The sequence below is a fragment of the Anastrepha ludens genome, chromosome 5 (assembly GCF_028408465.1).
Source record: "Anastrepha ludens isolate Willacy chromosome 5, idAnaLude1.1, whole genome shotgun sequence".
Lineage (NCBI taxonomy): Eukaryota > Metazoa > Arthropoda > Insecta > Diptera > Tephritidae > Anastrepha > Anastrepha ludens.
Window position 1 is genome coordinate 36,229,663 of NC_071501.1, and position 27,532 is coordinate 36,257,194.

A 27,532-nucleotide genomic window follows, 5' to 3' on the forward strand; every position below is an offset into this window, starting at 1 on the left:
CTCATTTGTCGTTACCTTGCTCATTGCATTGCATGAACTGCAAGCGAGAGCGCGGAACGAACGACAAAGCAAACAAAGCAAACGAACGGCAACGTTCGACATCTTGCTCTCTCCTACTTAAGTGAGCGTATATATGTATGTATATGCGCATATGTACATATATAAATTCACGTATTTGTATTTGCATATGCCTTCTTATTGATTATTATTAATTTGATTCACTTGAAGAATTTAAAATAAAACCAAGTTTGTTAATAATACCTGTTGTTTTAATGTTATAATTATTAATTTTTTTATTATATATGAAGGAAAAAATGTATTTTAATATTTACCATATACCTTATAAGATATGTTGTCTATACTAATATTATAAAGAGGAAAACTTTGTTTGTTTGTAATGAATAGGCTCAAAACTACTGGACCGATTTTAAAAATTCTTTCACCATTCGAAAGCTACATCATCCACGAGTAACATGGATTATATTTTATTTTGGAAATAGGGCTCGAGATATAGGTCAAAACGTGGACCCGGGTAACCTTCGGATGTGTATGTACAATATGGGTATCAAATGGAAGCTGTTGATGAATGCTTTAGTCCAGAGTATTTTTCATGCCACTCCGTGACTAGGGTCTCGAGATAGAGACCAAAACGTGGACCCTAGAATGTGTTTGTACAATATGGATATCAAATGAAAGCTGTTGATAAGTGCTTTAATACGGGGTAATTTTCATACCTATTGATGACTAGGGTCTCGAAATATATGCCAAAACGTGGACCCGCCGTGTCTTTGAACCGAATTAAACCAAACTTACACACATTGTTAAGTAGGTATTGAAGATGATTTCCGTATAGTTTGAATACCTATTGGTAGATAGGGTCTCGAGATATAGGTCAAAACGTGGACTCGGGTAACCTTCGGACGTGTATGTACAATATGGGTATCAAATGAAAGCTGTTGGTGAATGCTTTATGCTATGTTATGTTATGTTATGTTATGTTATGTTATGTTATGTTATGTTATGTTATGTTATGTTATGTTATGTTATGTTATGTTATGTTATGTTATGTTATGTTATGTTATGTTATGTTATGTTATGTTATGTTATGTTATGTTATGTTATGTTATGTTATGTTATGTTATGTTATGTTATGTTATGTTATGTTATGTTATGTTATGTTATGTTATGTTATGTTATGTTATGTTATGTTATGTTATGTTATGTTATGTTATGTTATGTTATGTTATGTTATGTTATGTTATGTTATGTTATGTTATGTTATGTTATGTTAACGTTAACTCATTCTCTATATCCATACAAAATATCTATCAAACAAATAAAATTAAAATTTTCTTTTGAAAAATGCAACCATTCAATCAGTATTTTCTTATGACGTTATCACGTTAAACTATCGTCAGTAAACCGACTTTACAGACAACCTCTTTTTTTAATTATTCGAAGTTACAACCTTGTGAATCTGAACGGTTCACTTTTTATAAATATTTGCATAGTTCGCTGGAATTAAATTTTTTTTGATTTTTCAAACCCTCAAAAATCGTTTTTTTGGGGCGAAGCGGTTTTCATATCAAGAAAAATTTTGTTTGGTTAAATACGCCGTTCAGATTCACTAAAAACCATTTTTCTACAATAATCATTTAATTTTTTTGATTTCAGTTGAGCTGCTCAATCGCTACCGTGATCACCGCAAGCCTCTTTTAAAAAAGCCTCTTAATAGCATTTTTTAAAATGAAAACACCTGAATGTATTCTTTGAGAGTTACCCTTCAGTATGATATATGCCTCATTTGAATAAAAGCTCTAAAACATAGACAATCGTCCATTTTTTTGGGCTCACAAGGTATATAACCCCTTAAAAATACGCTTTTTAATGTCAGTTTACTAGTTTGGGAGGGTCAATCACCTTCCGCTGTAGAAGTAAAAAATTTTTAATATTTTTCAGGTATTACGAAATTCGGTACATGAGATCCAGTATAGACTCCCATGACTAGGAAACTTTTTAACCTATTCGATAGCTTATAATACATGTAATACGCAATATATTCAATAAAATGTAGCTGTAATGGCTGCACATCTTTGAGCCATACTTTGTGTTAATTTCTGCGCAAGTTGTGGAAGTACTCGGGTCCAAATCAGCCGAACTTGCCTTGATAACTGTTTAAGCGCTTGTTTTCCTTTGAGTTTTTGCTGAACTCTCGCCTAAACATTTACAATAGCGTTGGCAACATATTAATCAAATTTTGCTGCTTCCACTTCATACATTTTCCACTTCTATACTTGGGAACGTTGTCTTCTTGTAAGATCCATAAATATCTTCGCATCTGATGGCAATGATGCTTTTCGGTAAATTTTATTCATCAAATCTGCATTCAAATTGATGGTAAACACAAATGAACAGACTTTTTCGACGGAGTAGCGCCAAACATGAACCTTAACTGGACGTTTAACAGTTCGTTGAAGTTGTTGATTATCAGCAGAACACCTGGACTGACGTATGCAACTATTCGCCCAACAAGAAGATTCCCCGCTTGTCCTATTCCAAGTCCTTTTCCAGGTGGGATAATGAAAGTAGCGGTTTTTGTTCCGGAATTTGAGGACTTCTGTACGTAAACATCCCCGACTCGTGTCTTCGGATACCTTAAACACACTTTTCCATAAAAATAACTCAGCTTTACGCAAAGGAAAAGTTCGGCTTTGTCACAAACAAATCAATGATCGTCTGATCTTGCTTTGGAGAGGTATTTCTATTTATCTGTGCCTCGTCCGTTATTTTTAATTTCGGTGTACCGTTGAACCCATTTATTTATGAACTTTTTCGACTTGCACGTGACAGTTTTGGACCTATAGGGTGAGTACATAGGAAAACTGCTTCAAATCGTTTTTCATGCGCGGAACTCATTTCCTAAAAACAAAGTACGCTTTCTAAATTTCTCACAAAACTAACAAATGGCACAACGCGTATTGCGAAAAGGATACACCAATTAAGCAGCATTTGGATATTTTTATAACAGAGCTCTAATTTTGAATTTTGCAAGTCACGCTTACATGTCGCAGTCTGTAAAAGCAATATGCAGCTGTATGAAAAATATTCATTTTAGGAAGATGTTCGTATTTTTTAAGTTAGCATTAAAATCGCTGGTGGTAGTTTTAGCTTTTCGTGTTTGCCCTTCTTTCACTCACACGGCAGTTATACGTCTTCGACTACAATTATTGCATTAGGTCCATTACCTTTAGCTGTTTCTGTTTGTGTGCTTCCGATTCCCGCACCTTACACATTTGCCTTCGCTTTATAGCATTTCGTTTACTTCGTTCCTTACGTTCGCTGACAGTCATGTCTCCCCGACAGTATTTTTAATAACAATTTTGTTTTTGACAAAATATACATGGCCTGGACTCGCTTGCACGGTGGCAAACTTGTATAATCCATAGATCAACGGTTGTTCCTTTACTCTTTCCCATTTCTTTATCCAGCTGTAAAGCTGGGACTTCCAATTTAACAAACGCCAAGAGAGCTGTGAGTTGATCGCCCTCCTGGTCTTTTCTGTCTTTGCCAACTGCAGTAGATCTTAAGAGTGCGGCTTTTGCGCATTTTGTGGAACTCAATTCTAATGCTTTCTTCAATTGCAGAGAGGTCACCAGAAGAATATATTTTTTGAGCAGGTTAAATTTTGAGAGCGGGCACAGTTCGAAATGAAGAGGTCAGTCACAAGAATGATAAAAACAAAATTGCGCCCATCAGAGAGTCATCGTATTAGCTGAGTTGTGTAGTGTTGCCAACTATTTGCTCTTCGCAATAAATTTAGTGCTTTTTTATACACAAAATGCGAAAATTTTTAAGTTTGGTGTTTGTTTATTTTTTTTAAATTTAAATCTCCCGAAACTGTAAGTCAAAAAAAACTGTATTATTAGAAAAAGAATGTTAAAAAAGGTCATTTTGAGAAGATTTTAGTGTTAATGAAAATTTGTTGGTTCTTATAAAATTTGATATTTTGAAAGTGAAAATTTAATATTTTCCTACTTTTAAGGTTTTATTAGAATATTAAATCTTCTTCTCTCAACTCTTCTTAACATTAGAAACCTTTTGACACATTTTAAAAAGCGTTTAAATTTATTGAATGCGAATTAAAACCATTTAGGTGTAATCGTTTCTTCCGGTCCTAAATCCTTAGTGGGACATAGGGCATCAAGAGGAAAATGCATAGTAAAAATAAGCAAAAAAATACCAGATAATATTGAAGAAACCATAACGACATTTTTACAAAAGGAGTACCAAAACGAGTATAGCAAAAAAGTCGTTCTCTTAACAAAAAACTCATAAATTAAATTGTACATAACCGTAACACTTTTATTTAAAAAAACGCAAATTTTAAAAACAATTTGTCACGCATACAAAGTTCTTTAAGTAATTCAAATAAAATTTATATTAGTATTTTATTTTCCTTAAATGGGCAATTTATTCCGTTTTTATAACCAAAGCTAGGCAACATTGCAGTAAGCGAGAGAGAGATTTGACTGCTGAAAGCAGAAGATCGCCAACAACAGCTGCAAAAGCGGGCAGTGAGACCAGATGTTGAAAAAGTAAAGCTAAATAAAGTGGAGTGAATTATTGAATTAATTTTTAAAAAATTGTATATTTCACATAATTATAAACATAACAATTTAATTAGAACAGGCTAGAAAATATCAAGAATAAAGAACAAAACTCTGAGACTAAATAACCAAAAAAACATCATAAATCAAGTAACGAAAATGGTAATCTGGCCATACTGGTGCTAAAACAACGTAACTCATTGTCAAATTCGCTGAGAGCAAAGCAACTTATTATTATTTCCATCATGACTTCAACCTGAGATTAGATTGAGAGATAAAGCACTTCCCAAATTCAATGGGGAAACATTGAGTATTCTCAAACAAAATAGCACTTTTACGGCAAGAATTTTATACGGTGGAGCAGTCCAAATCAACGTTCTTGATTTCTCAGTGAAAAATTTCAAAAGGTTCACTTTAAAATTTTCGAATTTTGCTCATTTTGCAACACTCTTGTTTTCAGAAAATATAAAATTTGCAACTAGCTATCTCATTTTTTTCCTACGGAGCATGTATAGTCTTACACAAGCACATACATATATGGTATACATTTAAACATATTTATAATATTACAACAACACTTCTTGTGATTGCAGTGAGCCATAGACTGCAGGAATTGTGCCACTTCTCTTATTATTTTCAGAGGCCTTATCAGCACTCCATTCTTCTTTTGAACTCTTTTGTTGTTTCTTAGAATCATAATATTTAAGTACAATAGTTGTTAGTTACATATATGTGTTTATATGTATGTATGTATGTACATATTTGTGGTATGTATTTTGATGACTGATCTTTGTTGTGCTGCGGCCGCAAAGTAAAAGCCAAATGCAAATATGCAAACAAATTTGAGCAAGCAAATAAAATTCAAAACAAACAAAGAAAAAAAATCATACTTTGCTTAATAATTCTATTGGTATTGTAAATGTGTAAGTTTGTAAGTTGATATGCTTGCGGGTTTGAGAGTTTGGATGTTTGGGCGTTTGATAGTTTGCGATTCAATCACGACAAAGCGACTGGACGGATTTGTATGCAATTTTTCACAGTGATAGCTTATGACTCGGACTAAAAAATAGGCAATTTATAAGAAAGTTGCCACCTGTTGGAAAAATTAAGTTGAAGTAAAAATAATAAAATGAATTTAATATACTTTAAGGGGACAGATACCTGTAAACGGCCATATTTTCCCTGATATTCATTAAAATTATTTAAAATGAAGAAGTCAATATGTTTTTTTTCAAAATTGGCATACAATTTATTTATACATTAAAATAATATAAGTTTTTTTATTTTAATCATTTAAAATGGTGGATGCACACTCAATTCTTCCAGGAAGGTCGCAGCGGGGCTTCTTAATCGGCGGGCATTGTAGCATCGACGTCAGTGACCTGAATACAAAAAACCAAAATTTTTGTTTATTAATGTCATAATTTCTATATGAATTAAAAGCAAATGGAAAAAAAATTCGCGAAATAAAATGTTTGAAAAAAAAAATGGATTTTGGGTCGAGTTTTCTTACTATTTTTACTTCTAAGGAATAATTTTTTCGAAAAATTTTCGTAAACTTGTAAATTCACATAGAAAGTAATATCATAAGAAAGACGTGTGCAAAATTTCATTGAGATCGGTCAATAATTTTTCGAGTTGTCGTGTACGGCAATTCGAAAAATATAGTTTTGAGAAAAACGCGTCTAAAGTTTGAATACATGAAAATTTCTCTCCCAGCGCTCGAACGCAAAGAATAGAGTCGTCACGGTTGACGATCTATAATATAAGATGTGCTTAAATTTACGTTCTAAAAATTTTTTGACATATTCTTAAAGGATTATATTAACATTTTATGAAAAAAATGTCGTAATTTTAAGTATTAAGTGTTTTAAGTATTAAGTATTTTTCCCATCTTTTTCTTGCATCGTCGTGAATACTCTAATGGTCTATCTCGCCATCTCTTCTATGATTGCCTGCCATAGTAATTTGCCGTTAAATGTTATACCCAGAAAATTTACTTCCTTTTGCATTTTTACGCCAATTCCACCACCTAAGCAAATTGGCTTAAAATGCTTGAGTTTGTATTTTTTTTTGAATGATACGATGGTCGTTCTTGCTTGATTTGTCTTCAGCCGCACCTTTTCACATCACTTTCTAATTAGTTTTAAAACTAATTGAATTCTGTTACTTAGAGTCTCTTCGAATTTCCGTCTACATATTCGTATTATGACTGTGTCGTAGCATAGCGACAACTCCGTTGCTGTCTAATTCCATCAAGAACTTATCTATTATCTACTAAGTTTCACATTAGTGGTGATAATACACCCATCTAGGTACCCTGTGCGAATATTTACTGTTAGGCCACCCGAGCCTCTTAGTATATCTACATTTATCGTACTTATCGTATTGCCCACATTTTATGAAAAACATTTTTTTTTTCGAAATTTTACAGGTATCTGTCCCCGTAAACAGTTTAGAAACTAAATTCCATAGAATAAATAATTAACTATAAATAACTAAAGTATAAAAATATTGCCAAGCAAAAAATATATGAACATTTTTTTAAGTGGAGTTGCCAGCATTTAAAAACTAAATTCAGTACAATAAATTATTAATAATAAATAATTATAGCATTAAAATATGGGGGCCACATGAAACTTTATTTTAGAAAACATTTTTGGAGATAATTTCCATCTGTTTTAAAGGGTTTTGAATTCAATGTAATAAAGAAATAAATTAAGTAGAATAGTAATATATGGGTTACAAACGAAAGATATAAACACAATTTTTTTTAATAAATTTTTGATTGGAGCTGCCACCTGTTAAAAAACCGAAGGCGGTTTCAATTCGCCAAGTATTAAAGTATTAGCAAGTGGTGAAGAGAAGAAGCCACTGCATTAAATAAACATGGAGAAGAGCTTCCAAAACTTACATTTGCTTGGAATCACTCAATGCGTATTAGTAAGACTGCTTTCATACAAGGAAACATTTTTTGCTTCAACTCGTATCCCCGTGCAACCCCCTCTGTGTCCCCGTTTTTCTCAATACTGTTGTTGACTAAAAACTAATAATTCCAAGGTATGCGAATACGATAGGCAACTCCAAAAAAGAATTCCCAAAGTTGAAGCAACAAAATTTGCTCTGTATGAACACGGTCTAATGAAACTTGGCAAATATCAGAAAGAAGTGTTGGCAGCATTGAAATAGTAACTTACACCAGTTTCATGAGGTATAGTGGCGAATCGAAGTCGCCTTACATTCAGTAAAAGGAGCATACTGATGAATACTAATCGGTGGTCCCTAAGACAACTAAGAAATTTCGTTTTATTTGGTAAAAAAAAGTGCAGCAATGTATTGAGAGCAATTACTAAATCGTCATATTTCATAATAAGCAAAGTAATAAATTACAATATACTCGTATGTATGCCCGGAAGGAAACTTTTTTCCACATATGTAGAGCTCAAATTTTGCTGATATTCTAAACACTTCAGACTTACAGTGCGCGTCAAAAGAAAGTGTACCAACACAAGTTTTGACTATTTATTTTTTAGTTCCAATAATTTTGTTTAACTAATATTTTTTTATAAATACAGTTCATACCGTACCTTTGTCTTCACTGACGGCTTCGGCTTCAGGACGGTATCGGGAGTCGGAGCACGGGTTATCTCTCTCTATCTATCAGCCAGTTCTGTTTCCTTAAAATTGCCGTGTGGTATTTCGAAAAGTCTTTGGCCACAGGACAATAGACGGAGGACTAAGAATGTCCTTTAGACTTCTCGACATTCAATTTCCAAACTCATAGCTGTGTTTACCGCTCATTGGACGATCGGTACACGGGCAGAAAAACTAGGTTTACTATTTAATGTCCATTTTAAAAGCTGTGGTGACCATTCAGAGAATGAGACTGTTGAGCGGTTTCCCTTTAAATATTCGGGCAGCTAGACAATTAATGTCATTTGGTGCTTCTTTTTTCGACAGTCACGGACAGTTCGCCATCTTAAATCCCATCAATCTTCTCCATTACATCAACAGCTCTGGTTGGTTGTAAATATCTGCCTGTTGGAAGTCTCATAATGGTATCAGAATGACACTTTAGTACTACTTAGGGAATGCCAGACTGGAACTTCTAGGTGAAATAGACCTACCTACCCAACAGCAATAACCATATAACAATTTTCCTTTCAAACGTTGCGCAAAAATTTATGAAAATTTGGCAGATTTTCTTCAAAATTTCAAAACTTTTAATCAGAATTCCAAACCTTTTAATCAGAATTTCCGCAAAAATTTTGAATATGCAGTTTTATAGTTCATTGAACTTTAGACAATAAAATACAAGTTTCAAGTGACTCAAAAATCGCGTTGATTTTTGACCATTTTTTCTGCTGACGGCATTAGGTTTTTCCCTCCATATAACAAATGTTTGACATGTTTTTAGTCAAAACTGGTCAATAGGTAGTATAGCCTTTCTTGTGACGCTAACTTTTTATTTATGTTTTTTAAACTCCGGACATCAAAAAAAAAAATATTTTATTACGCGAGCCAGTGCTGCATTTCTTGAATTTAAGTATAGCAGGAAAACGAAAATTTGTCGAAAATCGAGAGCTATGTCAAGTGAGGGTATTTTGGCGATAGATCCCCGAGTTAGTATTACTAAATTAAACCCTTAACTTGCAGTCACCGATGGTTAAGATATTTAGCATAATTTAATTCAGGAATTAAGGCGGCAGCAGTAGCCGAATGGGTTAGAAGTGCACAGGTACGAAATCTGGGTACGAAACAACAAATAATAGAAACAGTTTTTTCTAATAGCGGTAGCCGTTCGGCAGGCAATGGCAAATCTCCGAGTGTATTTCTGCCACGAAAAATTTCTTAATAAAAAACCATCTGTCGTTTGGGGGTGGTATACAAATGTGGGTCCCTCCATTTGTGGAAAAATATCAAGACGCACACTACAAATAAGAGGATGAGCTCGGCTAAAGACGGAATGCGAAAGCAAATGGAATACAGCACAAAATTCTTTAAATAATAAAAAATGTTTCCTCTGTCCACCTAAACATTCACAGGTTACTATAGACTTGTTACTCCATAAAAATTGTTTACCTATGCCCCAAGTGGGAAGGCCAAAAATGTTCTTTAACGCTGGATTGAAATAAAAACTTAATAAAAATACTTTTGCTTAATATTTTTAATAATTATAGTTTTTCTATTTTTTTATATATTTGTTTTATTTTATTTTTTATACATATTTTTTTTTTATTGAGGCATAGCAACGCATGCCGGGTATTAGCTAGTATAAGTAGATAATAAAACCAATTTAATATTGAGAAAATACCTGCAAGCCTAGTCTACAATTCGTTATTTCTCGTTCAATATAAAAATATGCATTTGTCGTGAAATTTTTGAATATTTTTGTGTGCAAATTACATTAAAAATATATATTATACAATCAAAAATTATTATTTTCAGTCTGTAAAAACACAGGCAGAGCTTTATTTCCATCTGAAAGTGATTATAATAAAAAGGCGAAATGATTTTACCTGCTTTATGCTACATAAGCGCGCGCTTTTGATGGCGCGTGGGTGGCCTCAGTCACCATATTTAAGAAATAAAAAAGTTCATTATCATCAACTCAAATATGGCGGCATAAATAATTTTAATGTAGTGTTGAAAATTTTATTTATTTCGTTTTTTACAAATTTGGTCAGAAAGCCATATTATGGACATTCATTTATAAGTGGAAATATTGGTACGAATTGATATGCAGTGCGTTTTTATATGCTTATATGTATGTATATGGTACATTAAGGTGGAGCTTTTGTATGCGGATATTTTATTTATTTTATGTTTAAACTAAGCGTCAAAGTGCCGAATGGAAGGCCCCAAACAAGCCATCACCCAAAAAATTGCGTTTGGAGAAGTCAAAAATCAAGTCGATGCTCATTTGTTTTTACGATGCCAAGGAAATTGTCCACAAGGAGTTCGTGCCAACAGGCCAAACCGTCAATTAAATTTTCTATCTTGACGTTTTGAAGCGTTTGTTGCATCGCATTCGTCGATTCCCTGATAATTCACCATCTCATCGATCCACTCTTGTGACTGATCTTTTGACTACAAATCGATTTTTACCATCAATCGCTCATCGTATTCGCCTTATATGGCTCCCTGTGACTTCTACCTATTCGGAAAATTGGATTTGGCCATGAAAGGAAAACGTTTTGCGCCCGTAGAGGCCATCCAAAAGGCTTGTACTGACATCCTGAAGGACATTCCAGGTAATGACCTGAAACACTCTTTCGAAAAGCTTTTACATAGGTCGCGTAGGTCAGAGGGGACTATTTTGAATAAATTAATTCGAAGTTTTCAGAACAAAGCTCCTGTCGTTACTTATTTAGCTTAGTCTTGTTTATTTTGGGCTCCACCTTGTATATTCGTCAGTAAGCAACATTTCCATTAAATCTCATTCCAGAAGTCATCTTTCCTTATTCCAAATTTTCCTGACTAAAAGTCATTTCATGTCTCCAGATATCTCAATAACATTAAATAGCCTTATAAATCTCAGAAGGAAATCAAAACGCTCTGACATCAAAGTCAGCTTTAACAACAACTTAAAGTGAATACATGATTTTTTTTGTTTTTTTTTCATAGGCGTAGACGTAAGGGTACGTGGCCTCCTGAAACCAGGTTGATCCTGTTCATTTTCATCACCTCTTGCCGAGGGACTATCGTCAAGTGGTACTTCAGGACAGGGAAGGCGATTGCCGTCGCCACTGTGTCGCAGTCTTCCTAGATACCTTATCTCTTTTATAATATCGGCCAATAATCTAAACTTTTCTTTCGAGCTCCACATATGATGCACGAATGTTTCCGGCGAAGGAGGTTCTCCAAAAGTTGTAAGAAGTTTTTCTTTTGCAGAAGGGAAGCGGGAGCATGTGAAGAATAGGTGGTGAATGACCTCTAAAACGGTTTCATCGCAGTAGTCGCAATAGGGATTGTGTCGTGGTTCATATTTATGCTTTGAAGCATCCATACCCACTCAAAAACTGAGTCAAGTAAAAGTTCACTCTCCGTGTGGCCTTGTTAGCCAAAGTTTTAGGTTGGGAATGCATTTGTGCGTCCAACGCCGTTTTATGGAGTTATTCCATCTCGTTTGCTACTCTTCGAAGCAGACTTCTCGTAACTGCACACGAGTAGACGAGCTTATAGACCTCGTGTTCTCATTATTTTGGCAGCTTCCTCTGCTTATATGTCTAGCGGGTACATGTCAGATATTACTAAGGGTGCATCGTCGACCACCATTTTAAATGCGTTACATATGCGTAGTCCCCACAACCGGTAGGTAGACCGTAGACCTCGAAGGTATGATGTATATATGCGTTTTGTTCGCCCAAAATGGTGTTCCATACAAAATTTGACTTTTCACGACATTAGCTAGGAGCTGACGGCGATTTTGTTTTGGTCCTCGTACGTTTAACATCAGCCTCGACAACGCCGTTGTAGTGGGGGGTGCTTTTTCGTTAGCGTGGTGTTCTTTAAAATACAGCCTTTTATCCATCATTATTCCCAAGTATTAGATTGCGGGAATGGTCTATATGTTGAAGTCACCGATTCTAAAAGAGTCTTATATAAGGACGCGTTATGGCGGATGTCGTCTAAAGTTTTAGCAGTTACCACAACCGTAATTTCGTAGGCGAAGCCAAATACATTAGTTTCCTTAGGAATATTGGCACGGAGGATTCCGTCGTATATTATATGCCACAGCAATGACCCGAGAACCGAGCCCTGGGAAAAGCCACTTTCAACCTTTTTTCGTTCCTTTGATGTACTGTACCATAGAATTCGGCCATCAAAGTAGCTGCGCAATATTCTCCTCAGGCACGATGAGACCCCAACTCGCTCTATGGCGTCTAAGTTTGCAGAGTTAAATGCATTTCTGGCGTTTAGGGTGATAATCAGGCTGTACTCTTTGGTCCCATATATTATATTGAACTCAAGTGTATGTATGAATAAATAATTTTGCAAAGTGAAGTGAAGTGCAAAGCACCTCTTAACATGCGAAAAGGCCAATAGTTTTGTGCACACTTACTTTGAAGATAGATAGTTAACTTCCTGCAGGTCTGCCAAAAGTGGTTAAAAAAATCACTACACCCTAATGCGCATACTTATGCCTACCATTTACAGAAAGATGTGTGTAAAGGAATTTTTTTCTTAATATTTTTTCTCACTTAAATGCTTTCAAGGTATTTTTTTATTATTTCTGTGTATGATAAATATTCCTTGTAATAATCAATAACTGGCATTGAGCTCCATATTAGTTTTTTATAAAATGAGAGTATTCGATAAATACGACTAATTAAAATTGATAGCTTTTCCTGTTTTTGCTTGAAAGAGAGTTCACTCGACCATTAACAAAAAAAATTATAATTTACTAAACGAAAGAATTTCTTCTATGCACCATCTTGATAAAAAAGTTTCCGAAATATGTTCGGAAAATTCAAAATAAAAGTTTAAATTCTCAAAAGCGATATTATCGCCTGCAACGCACTTATGTCTGCATTTGATCCAGCTCTCGAAACATTTCTGGAACGCTATTTTCGGCCAAAGCAGTCAGAGCCGTCTCCAAATGTTTCATTACTTCCTTGCGTTAAAATGAGCTCGCCAAAGTGGGGTTTTGACTCGATTAAACAGAAATAAATAAAAAAATCACAGCGAGTCATTTCGTTCTTGGTCAAAAATTCACGTTGGTTAGGTTAGGTTAAAGCGGTTTTCCACACACTCAAGCTCATGACCCATTGCTTAATTCATTATCTCATTAAAGGATTATCTACCCAAGCTAGAGCAGCACAGTGACACAGAAGGTGCGGGATCGTCTCTTCCTCTTCGTCGTCTAGACAACTTCTGCAGAAGTCATGTGCTTGCACACCCATTCTCTGGGGGGGCCCACCGATTAGACAGTGCCCCGTAATAACTGAAATCAGTGTGTTAAGACTGTGGTTATCTCATCTTAGTAGAAGTTCCGCGCGTTTAGCATTGAGAGTCGGCCACAGCTGTCGGGCGATTTTGCCAGTGGCTTCATTACGTCATCTTTCAGCCGCTACTCTTACACTTTCTTTGAGGATACGTAGTTTACATGTGTGCAAGGGTATACCTATATCATGTACTTATGAGTCAATTTGGTACCGATTTTCGCTAGTTCATCGGCTCTGTAGTTACCCTCAATGTCGCGATGGCCAGGAACCCATGTTATCATTAGATGAAATGACTCAGCCATCTCGTTAGGAGATGCGTGGCATTTCATGCCTACCTTTGAGGTTGTCTGCTGTATTCTGAAGGAGATCCTCAGATGTTCAGAATATACACCTCCGCCCACTCTGCACTTGAACTTTGAACCAAATTCACTTATAATGATGGAATTGTGGGACGGTGCGTTATCATTGCGCAAAATCCAGGAAATCCTGTTTTCCCACAATCCTTTCTTTTTTTGGCGAATTGCTTCATTTAAACATCTTATAACGCCCAAATAATAGTTCTTATTAACTGTCTGACCTTCTGGTAATAATTCATGGCCGACAATACAGTTGTAATCCATGAAAACCTTGAGCATCGCTTTGATCTCTCTTTTGACTGAAAATGGCGTGATTTTTTTGATTTTGGCTCACTCGAAGCTATCCACTCACTCAGCTGATGTCTGGCTTGCGTGTCATATTCATAAACCCACGCCTCGTCTCCGGTAGCAATGCGTTTGATGAATGTTGAGTCGGAGTCTTTGGTCATATCTTTGGACGATATGTCAATGCGGTCGCTTTTTTGCTTCAAATCCAAGTGCTTTGCCACTGTCTTTGCAGCAACACGGCGCAAACTTAAATCATTAACTGCAAAGTGCATAACGGATCCTTAAGCAATGTTCAAGTACTCTGCCAGCTCTCCGTTATTGATCAACTTTTCGTTTACTTTGTGGATAACCAACAATTCGAGGTTGTGAAGGACTGTGTCTACCTTAGGACCAGCATGGACAAAAAAAATGACGTTAGCCTGGAGATCAAACGGAGAATAACTCTTGCTAACAGGTGTTAATTTGGGCTCAGTAGACAATTGAGCAGTTCAGCTCTTTCTCGAAGCACCAAACTGACACTCTACTAAAGGCTTATCATTCCTGTTCTGCTATATGGCGTAGAAGCATGAACGATGTCAACAGCAGATGAAAAAGCCTTCGATAGAAAAATTCTCCAAGAGATCTTTGGTCGCCTCCCTCTTGGTGACGAGTATCGTGTGCGGTGGAACAGCGAGCTGCGGGAGCTAAATAGGGGCATGGCCATAGTTAAGCGTGTGTAAATATAGCGACTACGCTGGCTTGACCATGTCACCCGTATGCACGAAGACGCTCCAAGCAAGGCGAATCTACGATACGGTACCATAAAAAGAAAATACGAAGAATAGGAAGGTCACATATCCATTAAAAAGACCAAGTGCTGTAAGGTCCGTCAACTCTCGAGATTTCAAACTGGCAGCAGCGAGCGCAGAACAGAAACAGCCGGAGCTTTGTTTTGGATTCGGCCTCAACCGATACACGGTTGCAGCGCCACATGAGCAGAGGAAGAAGAATGAAACTAGTAATTTATTTTAACTAGTAATTTTTACAAAAAAAGTTGCATCTAAAAAAATGCTATGAAATTTTGCAAAGTCGACTCTCAGGTCAGCCGACTTTAGGAAGGAAAAAAATTTCTTTGCTTGAGTGTGCACAGAAAAAAATGAAAATAAATAATTGGTGCGTACACTTCTGTTAGGTGTTTGGCCGAGCTCCTCTTCCGCTCTATTTATTCCTGGTGTGCGTCTTGATATTGTTCCAGAAAGCGACGGACCCACAGTTTTAAGCCGACTCCAAACGGCAAATGATTTTATGAGGAACTTTTTCATAGCAGAATACACTCGGAGGTTTGGCATTGCCTGCCGAGGTGCGACCGCTATTTAAAAAAAAAATGTTTCTATCATTGTGCCGTTTTATGCACCGAGATTCGAACTTGCGCACTTCCGGATGGTAGTCACGCACCAAGCCACTCGGCTACGGCGATCACTCTAGAGCTCTATAGAACATTGTAATACTGAAATCTAAGCTAATCGTTGCACAAAAATAAGATTTGAAGTGGCCTATAAGACATTTTCGTGGCACAGGATGACCCAACAAACTGATGCTTAAAACTATTTGTTTCGAAATCTCGGGTGGTAGCATGGCGAATTTATTATAGGTGACAGCAACCACATATAAGTAAAATCCTACATGTATTTGTTGTTGCCTTTGGTACAAGCATCAAGTCAAAATATAATACAATACGAATGTAAACATACCAATACATACAAACAAAGCATATCATTTTGACGTAAGCCATACCTTCAGCTGGGTGAATGCTTTCACCTATAATAAATCCATCTTGGGTGGTAGTCATGCACCAATCCATTCGGCTACGGCCTAATGTAAAATTTTTATTCCGAGCTCAATGCAATTCTTTATATGCGGCTCAACTTGATATGAAAAAGAGGAGCGCTAATTCTTATATTTTTCTGTTTTTGAAGAATTTTCACAACATTGACTTCCGTATCAATTTAGTCTAAGAACGTAACCTTTTACTCACGATTTTATACATTTATAAGTTTGGCAAAAATTCTTGCAAAAAATCTAATTAATTATATCTTTTTTCCTTCTTTTATTACAGAAACCATCCATCCGAATGTGACGAAAGCGCCGCTCTTCCCCAAGGATCTCTTCACAAAGGAGCAGCTGGAAAATGGTGCTGTTATCTTTCACATAATCGGCGTAATTTATATGTTTGTAGCGCTCGCCATTGTGTGCGATGAATTCTTCGTGCCTTCCCTGGATGTGATCATCGAGAAATTGGACATCACGGACGATGTAGCCGGCGCTACGTTCATGGCAGCCGGCGGCAGTGCGCCCGAACTCTTTACCAGTGTCATTGGCGTATTCATCTCGTTCGATGATGTGGGCATTGGTACAATTGTCGGCTCAGCTGTCTTCAACATACTCTTCGTGATCGGTATGTGCGCGCTATTCTCCAAATCGATATTGTCGCTGACATGGTGGCCACTCTTTCGGGATTGCTCCTTCTACAGTCTCAGTTTGTTGGTGCTCATTTACTTTTTTCGCGATAATTTCATCTTTTGGTGGGAAGCGCTCATACTTTTCAGCATCTACATAGCATATGTGGCCTTCATGAAGTGGAACGTCCAAGTGGAGAGATTCGTGAAGAGGCTCGTAACGAAAAATAAGGTGACTCGCGTCAGAAGTACAGATCAGCTTATGCCAGCAGTAAGTAGTTGGGAAGTTTTTTTGCAAAAAAAAAAAGAAAATTAACAGCAAAATTTGAGAAGAAGAAACATTTGAACAATGAACAAATTTTAATTCGTTTAACAAATTTGAGAAGACAACAGATGCAACAACACACAGTAACTTCGATACGAACACAGCATTTGGCCTATTCGCTTATGAATGAAAAGCTAAATGTCAATAGAGAAAAAAAGAAGTCAAACTTAACATTAAATCGAACAAACAGTACATAAACACTGCTTATTTTTTTGACAGTAACTTAAATGTTCAACTTTTGTAGTATTTAAAATTTTCAGTTGTGTATTTTATTTTCGATTTGTATTTCAAAACAAAAGCAATTTAGCTAAGCACAAATGCGCATGCTTTCCAAATGTGCTAGAAAAAAAATTTTTGTTTAGAAAAAATAATTAATTTTATTAATTGAAATATTTTAGTGGTTCTTAATTTTAATGAAATATATATAATTTTCTTTTATTGGTAACAACCTAATCACAAATTATATATTAGTTTTGCTTTTTTTGTTTTCGCAACTAAAAAACTTTATTTTTTTTTCCAACCATTGGAAAATTTTTTTGTTAAATTTTTTTAGTTTTTATTTTCACATATATATGTATGTATGTCATGAATTTACACCGCAATATATACCGCATGTGTGTTAGCACATATGTACTTATAAATCCATTTTTATTTCAGTTTACTATTGCAATTAGCACAAAAATGTAGAAGCTAAACTTGGCAGCATTAAAAACTTGTTTCTTAGAAAACTTTTCTTTCACGCACGCAATACACATAAGAAAAATTTGGTATGATTTCACTAAGCGCATTTTCTCTTAAACGACCAGTTGAAAAACGGGAGGTTTCAAGCAAAAAAATTTCGTTTTTTGTATTGGGTATGGGAATAAGTTCCGTTCTTTCTTCAATCAAATAAAAAATGATATTATGTGAGGTATGTGCCATTGGAAGCTACAACTTTACTCAATCTTTCAAGCAGCATACGGATGCCTCTGACGCGAAATTCGAGTTATTTTGACTTGATCCATTCATTGAGTCAGTTTGCGATGCTCTCGTAAGAAGTGAACCGCTCTCCAATAAGGGCTGACTGTATTGATCGGAACAGTTGGTAACGCGAAGGTGCAATGATTGTGCAAGATTTCCCAATTCACTCCCTGTAAATATTTCTGTACCGATTTAGCAACGTGTGGCCTGGCGTTGTAATGCAGCAAATTCAGTTTGTCATGTCTACCGCCCGATTCCGGCCGCTTTTCTTTGAGAGCTCGATTCAAACGCATTAGCTGCTGTCGGTAAGGATCGCCAGTGATGGTTTCAGATGGTTCAAGGAGTTCATAATAGTTGACACACTTCTCATCCCACCAGATGCACAACATAACCTTTGAAGCATCCAAATTTTTTTCGCTGTCGATGGGCCTGGTTCACGTGGCAGGCTCCAACATGTTCGACACTTAGGGCTAACATAATAGATCCATTTTTAATCGCCTGTTTCTTTTCTTTTCTGCCGTTGAAGAAGAGATGCACGCCACCAAACGTCTCTCGATATCCCGCTCCTTCAATTGATGTGGCACACAGTTACCTACTTTCTGTACCATTCCCATCGCGTGCAAACGTTTACCGACGGTTGACCTATCAACATCCAACTCTTTAGACATATCATCAAGGGTTCGACATGTGACTTCGTCCAATAATTGTTGTCGTTGAGTATCTTCGAATTTCATATTTTTCGGTGCCCCTTCGCGATCTTTATCACTCACGTCGGAATAGCCACTTTGGAAGCGTCGAAACCACTTTTTACAAGTTGTATTTGATGGAGCGAGATTACCGTAAATATTTATCAATATGCGACACGTTTCAGCTGCACTTTTCTTTAAAAGGTAATAATGACGATTGACTTCCCGCAAATGCTGCTTTTTCGGGACGAACGTAAACATTTTTGGCGTCAAATAAGAAAAGACACCAAAGCGACACCTCTTTTACGGTGGCGGAAACTTATTCCCATACCCAATAATTTTTATTAAATTTATATGAAGTATTCCACAATTTCAATGAACTTTTTCAGCTTTTACCACATTTTATAAGTCCTACGGAATTTTTATACTAAGAGTAGTCTCTCGCTTACACACTACAAACAGTTTTTAAGTGTTGGGTCCCAAATTCAGCGCACTACCAGCTATCCTGAGGTGCTACGCCTTCTCACATTAGCTCGCTCGCAAAACGGATGCTCGGGAGCTACCCAGAGGATGCTTGGGCGAAGCCCTGAAGTTGTGCATAGCAATCAGGGACTTTTCCCTGGAAGTCCTCGAGGACTTCTATACACGGAATCAGCCACCAAATAAGATCAACTATGTGATAATATTAATATTAATAATATCAATAATTTAGATAATAACTTTACGAGCCGAAAGACATATCCTTATACTGTCGATTTATGGTTTGTAAATTCAAAACATTAGCGATTCGCTAAAAAGTTATTTCATATCAAAATCTCAGAAAAAATTTAATATTTTGCTTCATCTTCTTCATGTCACAACACCTAATTGCCGCTTTTCCGGCGCAAATTACTTCAATGACGAGTAACAAAACTTAGCGAAATCGCCTATTTAAAAAAAAAAAACAGGACAAGAAATTTACAATATTTTTATAGTAACATCGATATGCGTCTATGTGTGTGCATCTATGCGCATCTAACAGTTCATAAAGTCAGATAATTGCTGTCAAAAATGTGGTGGCTGCATTTATTGCAAAATCGTGACTGGCATAAAGTGAAATTTAGGTGATTTCCAAACACAGGCACACACACACACATACACATGTATGCCATTGTAGCCATTACTCGTAAGCGAACGCTGAAAACGGGCTAAACGAGTGCCTAATGAGCAAAATGTGCCATGGAAGGACAGACAGATAGACAGAAATGGGGCGCATATGTAGTTGTAAGTGGCAACAAAAACACATAATTGCGCCATAAAATTTTCAAAAGTGTATAGAGCAATTAAAACTCATTTATTTTGCAGAAATTTATATGAAAAATGAGTAGCAAGTGTTATGCCGTTAGCAAGAAGAAGAAGAACGTTGCAAGGCAGAAATTGCAAGGAAACTTTACAAGAAGCGACACAAGCATGCATGGAAATACATACACATAGGCGTGTATATACATACACACATACATACAAATGTATATGCATGCATGTGTATGTATTTGGAAAGAAAGTTTAAGTTACGTGTTGAGCTCCTCAAACTCTGCCTCTTAGTTAAAATAATTTTTTTTCATTTTTTTCTTGACATACAAGTCTCCTACCGAAGCGCAAAGTAATTGCATTTTCCAAAGTGCAGTTGCAGTAATTACTAGCTGTGGGACGCACAGCGCCTGAAAGTAGGCACATGCATTCCGCATAACAAATGCCCTGGACTAAGTGCTTAGCAACACACGCATACACATACACACGTACACCTTCTTCACATGAATTGCTGTGTAAAAGTTTCGAGTTTTCAAAATTTCGATATTCTCCACTAAATTTGAAATGATTGAGAAGTAGAAAAATGAGTAGCAGTAAGTTAATAAGAAAATGTACGCTTCTACGTATGCGACGATGATTTATTTCACTTAATTTTAAATGCCTTGTAGTTCCAATAAAACTTGTTTCCAATTGAAGGTGAAGCAAAAGGGGGGAAAAATTTAAAATTTAAAAATATTATATAAACGAGGATATAAGTAAATACGTGATTTTCAAGACATTTTTAAGGGGTCCCGGTGGTCTAGGGACTCAAAACTTAGGGTATTTTCATGAATTTGTTTTTATAATAATAATAATGAAAAACGATATTTAAATTTTTAGGCCTTTTATTTAGCTTCTTTTACACACAAAAATGAAATTTTTTTTTTTTTCATTTTAATAATTTTAAATATGGTGACTGTGCCGTTTAGGATGTGAACACGGGTGGCTATAGTGTGACCGCTTTGAAGGCGTGTAAATATCTTCAGGTTCTGAGAAGACATGTGTGTAGCATATATGGGTTTGATGCCGGTAGGATTGCACTTTTTGTAGTGGTGTTGGTAATTAATCCATTGACGATTGTACGTTTTCTGAAAAGATTTTAGTATATTTTTCCGCATATCTTTTATAGTAAAATGTGTACTGAAGTAAAGGGGTTTCTGGGCGGCTTCTTTGGCTCTTGAGAATCATTTAGCGTTTCATATTTCCAGTTGATGTTGAACCAGGATTCTATCTAATGGTGTTCGTTCTGCGGAAGTCCGCAGCTGATGACTATTTGTCTTAGTGGATGCGACACCCTTTAAACGAAAAGTACTCAGAACAATTTTCGGAGCAATCAAAGATCACGGCGAGTGGCGGATAAGATGGAACGACGAGCTAGATCAGCTGATAAAGGGCGAAAATGTTATACGTTTCATCAAAGCATCAGAAGAAAATCGTAGAAGCCAGAGCGTTCACCACAAGAGCAAGAGGAAGGCCGAGAACAAGATGGACCGACGAACCAGAGGACGACCTCAAGAAACTTAGGATAACGAGCTGGAAAAAAATCGCAAGCGTTCGAGACGTATGGAGGTCCCACGTGCAGCAGGCCAAAGCTCACAAAGAGCTGTAGAGCCAAAAGAAGGATGCGACATATGCTGAGTAGGACTTCGTTTCCTAGAAGAATGAGTAAAATGTTGCTTTCAGCTGGCACCAAAAAACAAAAGAAAAAACGGTGAGAAATTCACGAACTTTCTACGAGATTTGTTAAATGAGCGTATATCTAACAGACCTTATGGCCATCACTTCGAATATTATATTATATTATTTATATAAATATAAATTTTATACTGTGGGCAAAAAGTAAGGTGAATTTGGTTGTAAAATGTAAAATCTTTATTTATTCTTGTAAATCAATTTCATCTCCTTCAAAATAATCCCCTCTCGATGAAATACACGTATGCCAACGATTTTTCCAATCCCCGAAACATCCCAAATAGTCCATTTCCGGTATAGCCACCTTCTTCGATTCAGCTTTTATCTCCTCAATCGGCTCGAAACGCGTTCCCTGGAGTGGTCTCTTGAGTTTTGGGAATAGCCAGAAGTCACACGGAGCCAAATCAGGCGAATACGGTGGTTGCGGAACGATATGCGTGGAACTTTTGGCGAAATGGTCACGAAGAACGAGTGCAGTGTGAGACGGTGCATTATCGTGATGCAAAAACCAAGAGTTGTTGGCCCATAATTCTGGTCTTTTTAGACGAATTGCTTCACGTAAACGACGCATAACGCTCAAATACAATAATATTCCTTATTAACAGTTTGGCCAGGTGGAAGGAATTCATAGTGCACCACACCACGAAAATCGAAAAAAAAACTGTCATCATGACCTTTATTTTTGAACGACTTTGACGTGCTCTTTTCGGTCTGCTCTCTGCTCGTGCTCTCTCGCCTTTAGCACGATATTCGCTTGATTGGTCGGTTGTTTCAGGGTCGTAAGCATAAATCCAAGTCTCATCTCCCGTAATGATGCATTTGAGCTTGTCCTGATAGTCTGAAAGCATCGTTTCACACACATCAACGCGACGACTTTTTTCCAAGAAATTGAGAGTTTTCGGTACCAAACGAGATTTGCTTTTCGTAGACCCAAATGGTCTTTCAAAATGGTTTTCACAGATCCTTCTGATATTCCGATCATATCAGTAAGATCTTTAACAATCAACCCACGATTTTTGAGCACTAACTCCTTCAGTTTATTGACGTGTTGGTCATCTGTTGACGTCGATGGTCGTCCGGAGCGCTCCAAGTCATCAACACGTTCTCGACCCTCTTTGAAGTCTTTGTACCACTTATAAACATTTTTCTGCGACATGGTCGAATCACCAAATGCTTCCTGCATGCTAGACGTTTCCGCAGCCGAAATTTCATTCCGCAAACAAAATTTGATGGCACTTCTCTGCTCAATCAAATCAGACATTGTAAAAATCGAAAAATGCACTCTTGGTCGTTTGGTAAACACAAGCGTAAATATATTACTGATAATGACATTCATTGTGAAAGTTGGCCCAGATGTTATTAACAGTGCTGCCAACTCATGGAAAAAATAGCTAGAGCGAAATTTTAGTCCCGCGAACTTTGACAAATAAATTCACCTTACTTTTTGCCCACAGTATATATTTTTAATTTCTATCACGAAATACATCTACATATATCTTAAATAATAAAAGAACACTTTTATTAGAAAAATTCCGGTTTCATGGATGTATACCCAAACCACAAAAGAATACCAAACATGACACAAGTAAAACCTTCTCCGCGCTCTGCCAGCGAAAAATATAATTTGCATTTAAAACTGAAAAATCTATAAATATAATAAAACATTGCCTCTATCGTACACTGGATAAGCAGAGCTGAAAAGACGTTATTTCGCATACGTTATAATCGGTTGTAATTTATGTAAACGCATTTGTAACTGCACACATACGAGTATATGCATTTAGAACTTCATTCACCAATATTTACACGCACATGAGAGCCTACTTGAGCGACCGTAATTATACTTAAAAAACATTTGCGCGCAAAGAACTGCAAAACCCACATTTCTTCACGCACATTTCTTCATCAACTTGCTTAGTCAAAGCGTGTGAGAGAATTCACCTTCCATTTGTCTGTACACAAGCAAGCATTTCCACATGAATGACTACGTGCGAATATGAATCGGATGATATTTGCATAGCAAATAATTCATGCAGCAAACCAACGCCTGAGAGTATGCTAAGAAATTTCTTCAACAATAAAACATTTTAGTGCAAGTGGAAGACATCAGGCAACAACTTTCTAAGTTATACCCGCCTACAGTAAACGAGAGAGAGGGAGAGCGATAGAGAGGAGTGCTATTCATAAAACTAAATATATAAATGACAATAGGTAGGAGAAGGTAGAGTAGCGCGGTAGCGGGTTAACTGTGAATTAATTGAAATGGAAATACAGTTTGTCATCGTGTAAAAAGCTCATTAATTGAGTGAATGAGCACACGAAGTGATTGCTTATAAAACTTAGTGCACAACCCGTCTAATTATAAAAGCGTTACAGTAGAGAGCAGCTGTCGCCTAAGAAAGTTTTAAGTTTTGTAAGTTAAATGGTTAAACGAGGATAAGTGAAAGGTATTTTTGCACATATGTAGGCAATAAAAGAGGAGGGAAAAGATATAACTAAGTATTAAATATACAAGTGCAGTAGGTACTACTTTGCAGAACTAGTGCAGATATCACCAATTGCGGACCACTTTGCCAAATATAATATTAAGTATTTGTAAAAAATTTAACAATTTAATAAAATATCAACTGAAGAAAAAGCATTAGTAGAAATACAGTATATTATGTTTTTATGCGGTTTTGAAATAGTGCGGTTTTTTTTTTAATTCAAAAAAGCATGTCGACCTATCGGGAATTGCACATAATATATATTGTATATAACCAAGATTCTAAACCAGCTAAGCAAAAACTCATCACGGATTATATCAAAAATGCCAACCCTACAAGTATGGAACCGCCTGCATCACCATCCAGATCAGACGTGTACATTTCCTCAAGTGATTTTACGCCAAATCCTAATCGAATGCGCAACATGCGGGTATTGTCTGATTCTATTTCTGACGATGTAAATTTATTTTTCGATTCTGACGTTTCTTAAATAAAGATATAATTTTCAAAAATACAATTTTTTGTTTATGCGATTTTATTAAATTATTTCAGATTTATGCGGTTATTAGCACTTTTGAAACGTATCTATAGTTTTACTATAGAACTGGTTGTTTTTTTTATGCTCTTTCTTGCGAAACGTATATACCGCATAAAAACAGAATATACTGTATACAAGTACCGAGTACGATTGACACTTTCTAGCTGAACACTTTGTAAATCCTATGAGTTACTTTTAAGGGGACAGATACCTGTAAACAGCCATATTTTCTCTGATGTTCATTAAAATTATTTAAAATAAAGAAGTCAATATATTTTTTTCAAAATAGGCATACAATTTATTTATACATTAAAATAATATAATTTTTTTTTTATTTTAATAATTTAAAATTGCGGATGTACATTCAATTCTTCCAAGAAGGTCGCAGCGGGTCTTCTCAATCGGCGGGCATTGTAGCATCGGCGTCAATGACCTAAATACAAAAAACCAAAATTTTTTAGAAAATACAAAATACAAAAAACCAATTTTTTTTGTTTCTTTAATGTCATAATTTCTATATGAATTAAAAACAAATGAAAAAGAAAATCGCGGAATAAGCACCACTTTGACAGTAATGATTTTTCCTGCCCGGTAATTGCGCTCCTTTCATCCCTTCGTTTGTGTTAGCAGCTAACTGGCAAAACTCTGCCTGACTGCCGTACAAATGTGCAGTTTTTCACCAAGCCAAGCCACCATTTGCCCACTATTTGTGTATATTCTTACACTTCCGGCCTTAGTATCTGTCTGACGCGCTACTTCCGCTTCCGCCTTTCGCTTTGCTATTTAATTTTCATTGACGCTAATGATGACAGAGCTCGTGATATATTCGTTGTGAAGATTTATTGTTTTTGAATACTTATTTGCAAATACTTGACATTCGTAGGGAAGGAAGAAGAATACCAACTGTAATGTTATAGGTTTTGTAATTTTGTTACTTGTTTTTTTTGTTGTTTTTGGAATTCAACTTGTATTAGTATGTTCTTACTCCCACACTTCATTTACACAAGCATAGTTATGTCGGTAAAGAGGAAGACATTATTTGAAATGGGTTTCTTCTTATTTTATAATTTGCTTAGCATTTTTTATCTGACCCAGCTGAAACTATTTTACCACTACAAAGCGCAAGAACATTCAGCTATAGTGACAAATATCTGACCAGATGAAAGTTCGATTCAAAAGCTTTCTACTAGTTCCACTTATATTTTCCATTAAAGGAAAGAGCGGCTAAACTGTAGTAGTAAAAATTGAATTGTCTCTCATTCAAAAATATATTTGCCCATTGGTATAGCCCTCCATGAGTAGCAGAAGCTACCTGCTGTACTATTAAAATACCGACTATCACACGTGAAATTAGGTTAGGTTAGGTTTTTGTGGCAGTGGGTTTAGAATAGCCAACTCACTTAGGCCATGTAGGTCCATTGTGGTATTACCCTTTAGACGCTCTTATGAAACGTAAGATGGGTTTTATTGCAGAACACCAGATAGCTCCGTAAGAGAGTCAGAATGGTATTTTCCCAGCAACCTTGATCTACCTCTAGCTAAGGCTGGACAATTACAGAGGAAGTGTTCTACTGTTTCTTTCTCTTCCTCGTCTCTACAACTTCTGCAGCATTTATGAGAAAATACTCCTAGTCTAGAAGAGTGCCTACCTAATAGCGAAATATCGGTGACACAAGCGACGACCTTCTAAATCTTCTCTCTTGTGAGTTTGAGCGATTTACCTGACCTTTTTTATCCATTTACGGCCAAATTAGCCTGGTTCTAACAGCCAGTGCCATCTCTCCATGGCCTGTTGGTCTCCTTGATAATATTATTTCAAGTTGCCATAGGAATTCCAATATTGCCTCTAATACTATTTAGAGCTGCTAGGAATTGCTGAGCAAACTTTGATCTTAGTATAACTGTCATCATTGATTTGGTGATCGCCTGGCAGTTCGAAAAGATATTTATCGTAGTTTTTGTTACGACGCGTGTGTTAAGGTACACTGCTACCTGCTTTATGGCTAAGACTTCTGTCTGGTAGAGGACACAGTAGTCCGGAAGTTGGACAGATAGTTCTAGACCTAATTCTTCAGAAAAACTTTCATAGCCTAATTTATTTTCTATAGGGTGGGCATGTAAAATTTGCTTTTTGAATCGTCTATAAAAAAAAACCTAATCAATATTTTTTCAAACCTTTTTTTTATTTTGAAGATTGAATATTGTCATTTATGAATGAAAAATAATATCGTTCAAATGACTGCCACTACTGGCTTTACAGTAGGCCATTCGATAAGCACATTCTGGATTGTTTGGGCTCCAATTTCATGAATGGCAACTTCGATTTCGGCTTTCAAAGCATCAACCGTCTCTGGATGGTTCGCATAGCACTTGTCCTTAACGGTTCTCCACAAAAAATAGTCCAACGGGCTTAAATCACAGCTCCGAGGCGGCCAATGGATATCGAAATTTCGGCTGATTATTCGGTTTTCAAAAACGGTAGCCAAAAGTTCGAGTATAACTTTGGCAGTGTGACAAGTTGCACCGTCCTGTAGAAACCAAATGTCGTCCATGTCATCCTCTTCAATTTTTGGAAACAACTCGTTGAGCATGTCACGGTAACGCTCGCCATTTACTGTAACCGCGGCTCCTCCCTCATTTTCGAAAAAAAATGGCCCGATGAGGCCGCCAGACCAAAAACCGCACCAAACAGATACTCGTTGTGGATGCATTTGCTTCTTTACAGTAACGAGTGGATTTTATGAGCCCCAAATCCGACAATTTTGCTTATTGACGTAGCTGCCGATGTGAAAATCAGAAAAGAAGAAGACTCACCACTTTGGAAATAGGTTTTCAATATTTCCCAATTTTGTTCAAGCGTATAGCGCGCCATTTCGTAAATGTCA

General features: G+C 36.3%; 1 protein-coding gene across 2 annotated transcripts in view; it reads left to right on the plus strand.

The window, feature by feature from the left end:
- Positions 1 to 17,237, plus strand: part of LOC128862799 (uncharacterized) — a 122,123-nt gene extending 104,886 nt beyond the window's left edge. For both annotated transcript variants that reach the window (XM_054101541.1, XM_054101542.1), the window contains exon 4: positions 16,295 to 17,237. In XM_054101541.1, coding sequence (XP_053957516.1) covers positions 16,295 to 16,950 — 656 coding nt within the window. In that variant the 3' untranslated portion in view covers positions 16,951 to 17,237. The remainder of the gene's footprint in view (positions 1 to 16,294) is intronic.
- The last annotated feature ends 10,295 nt before the right edge of the window (positions 17,238 to 27,532 follow it).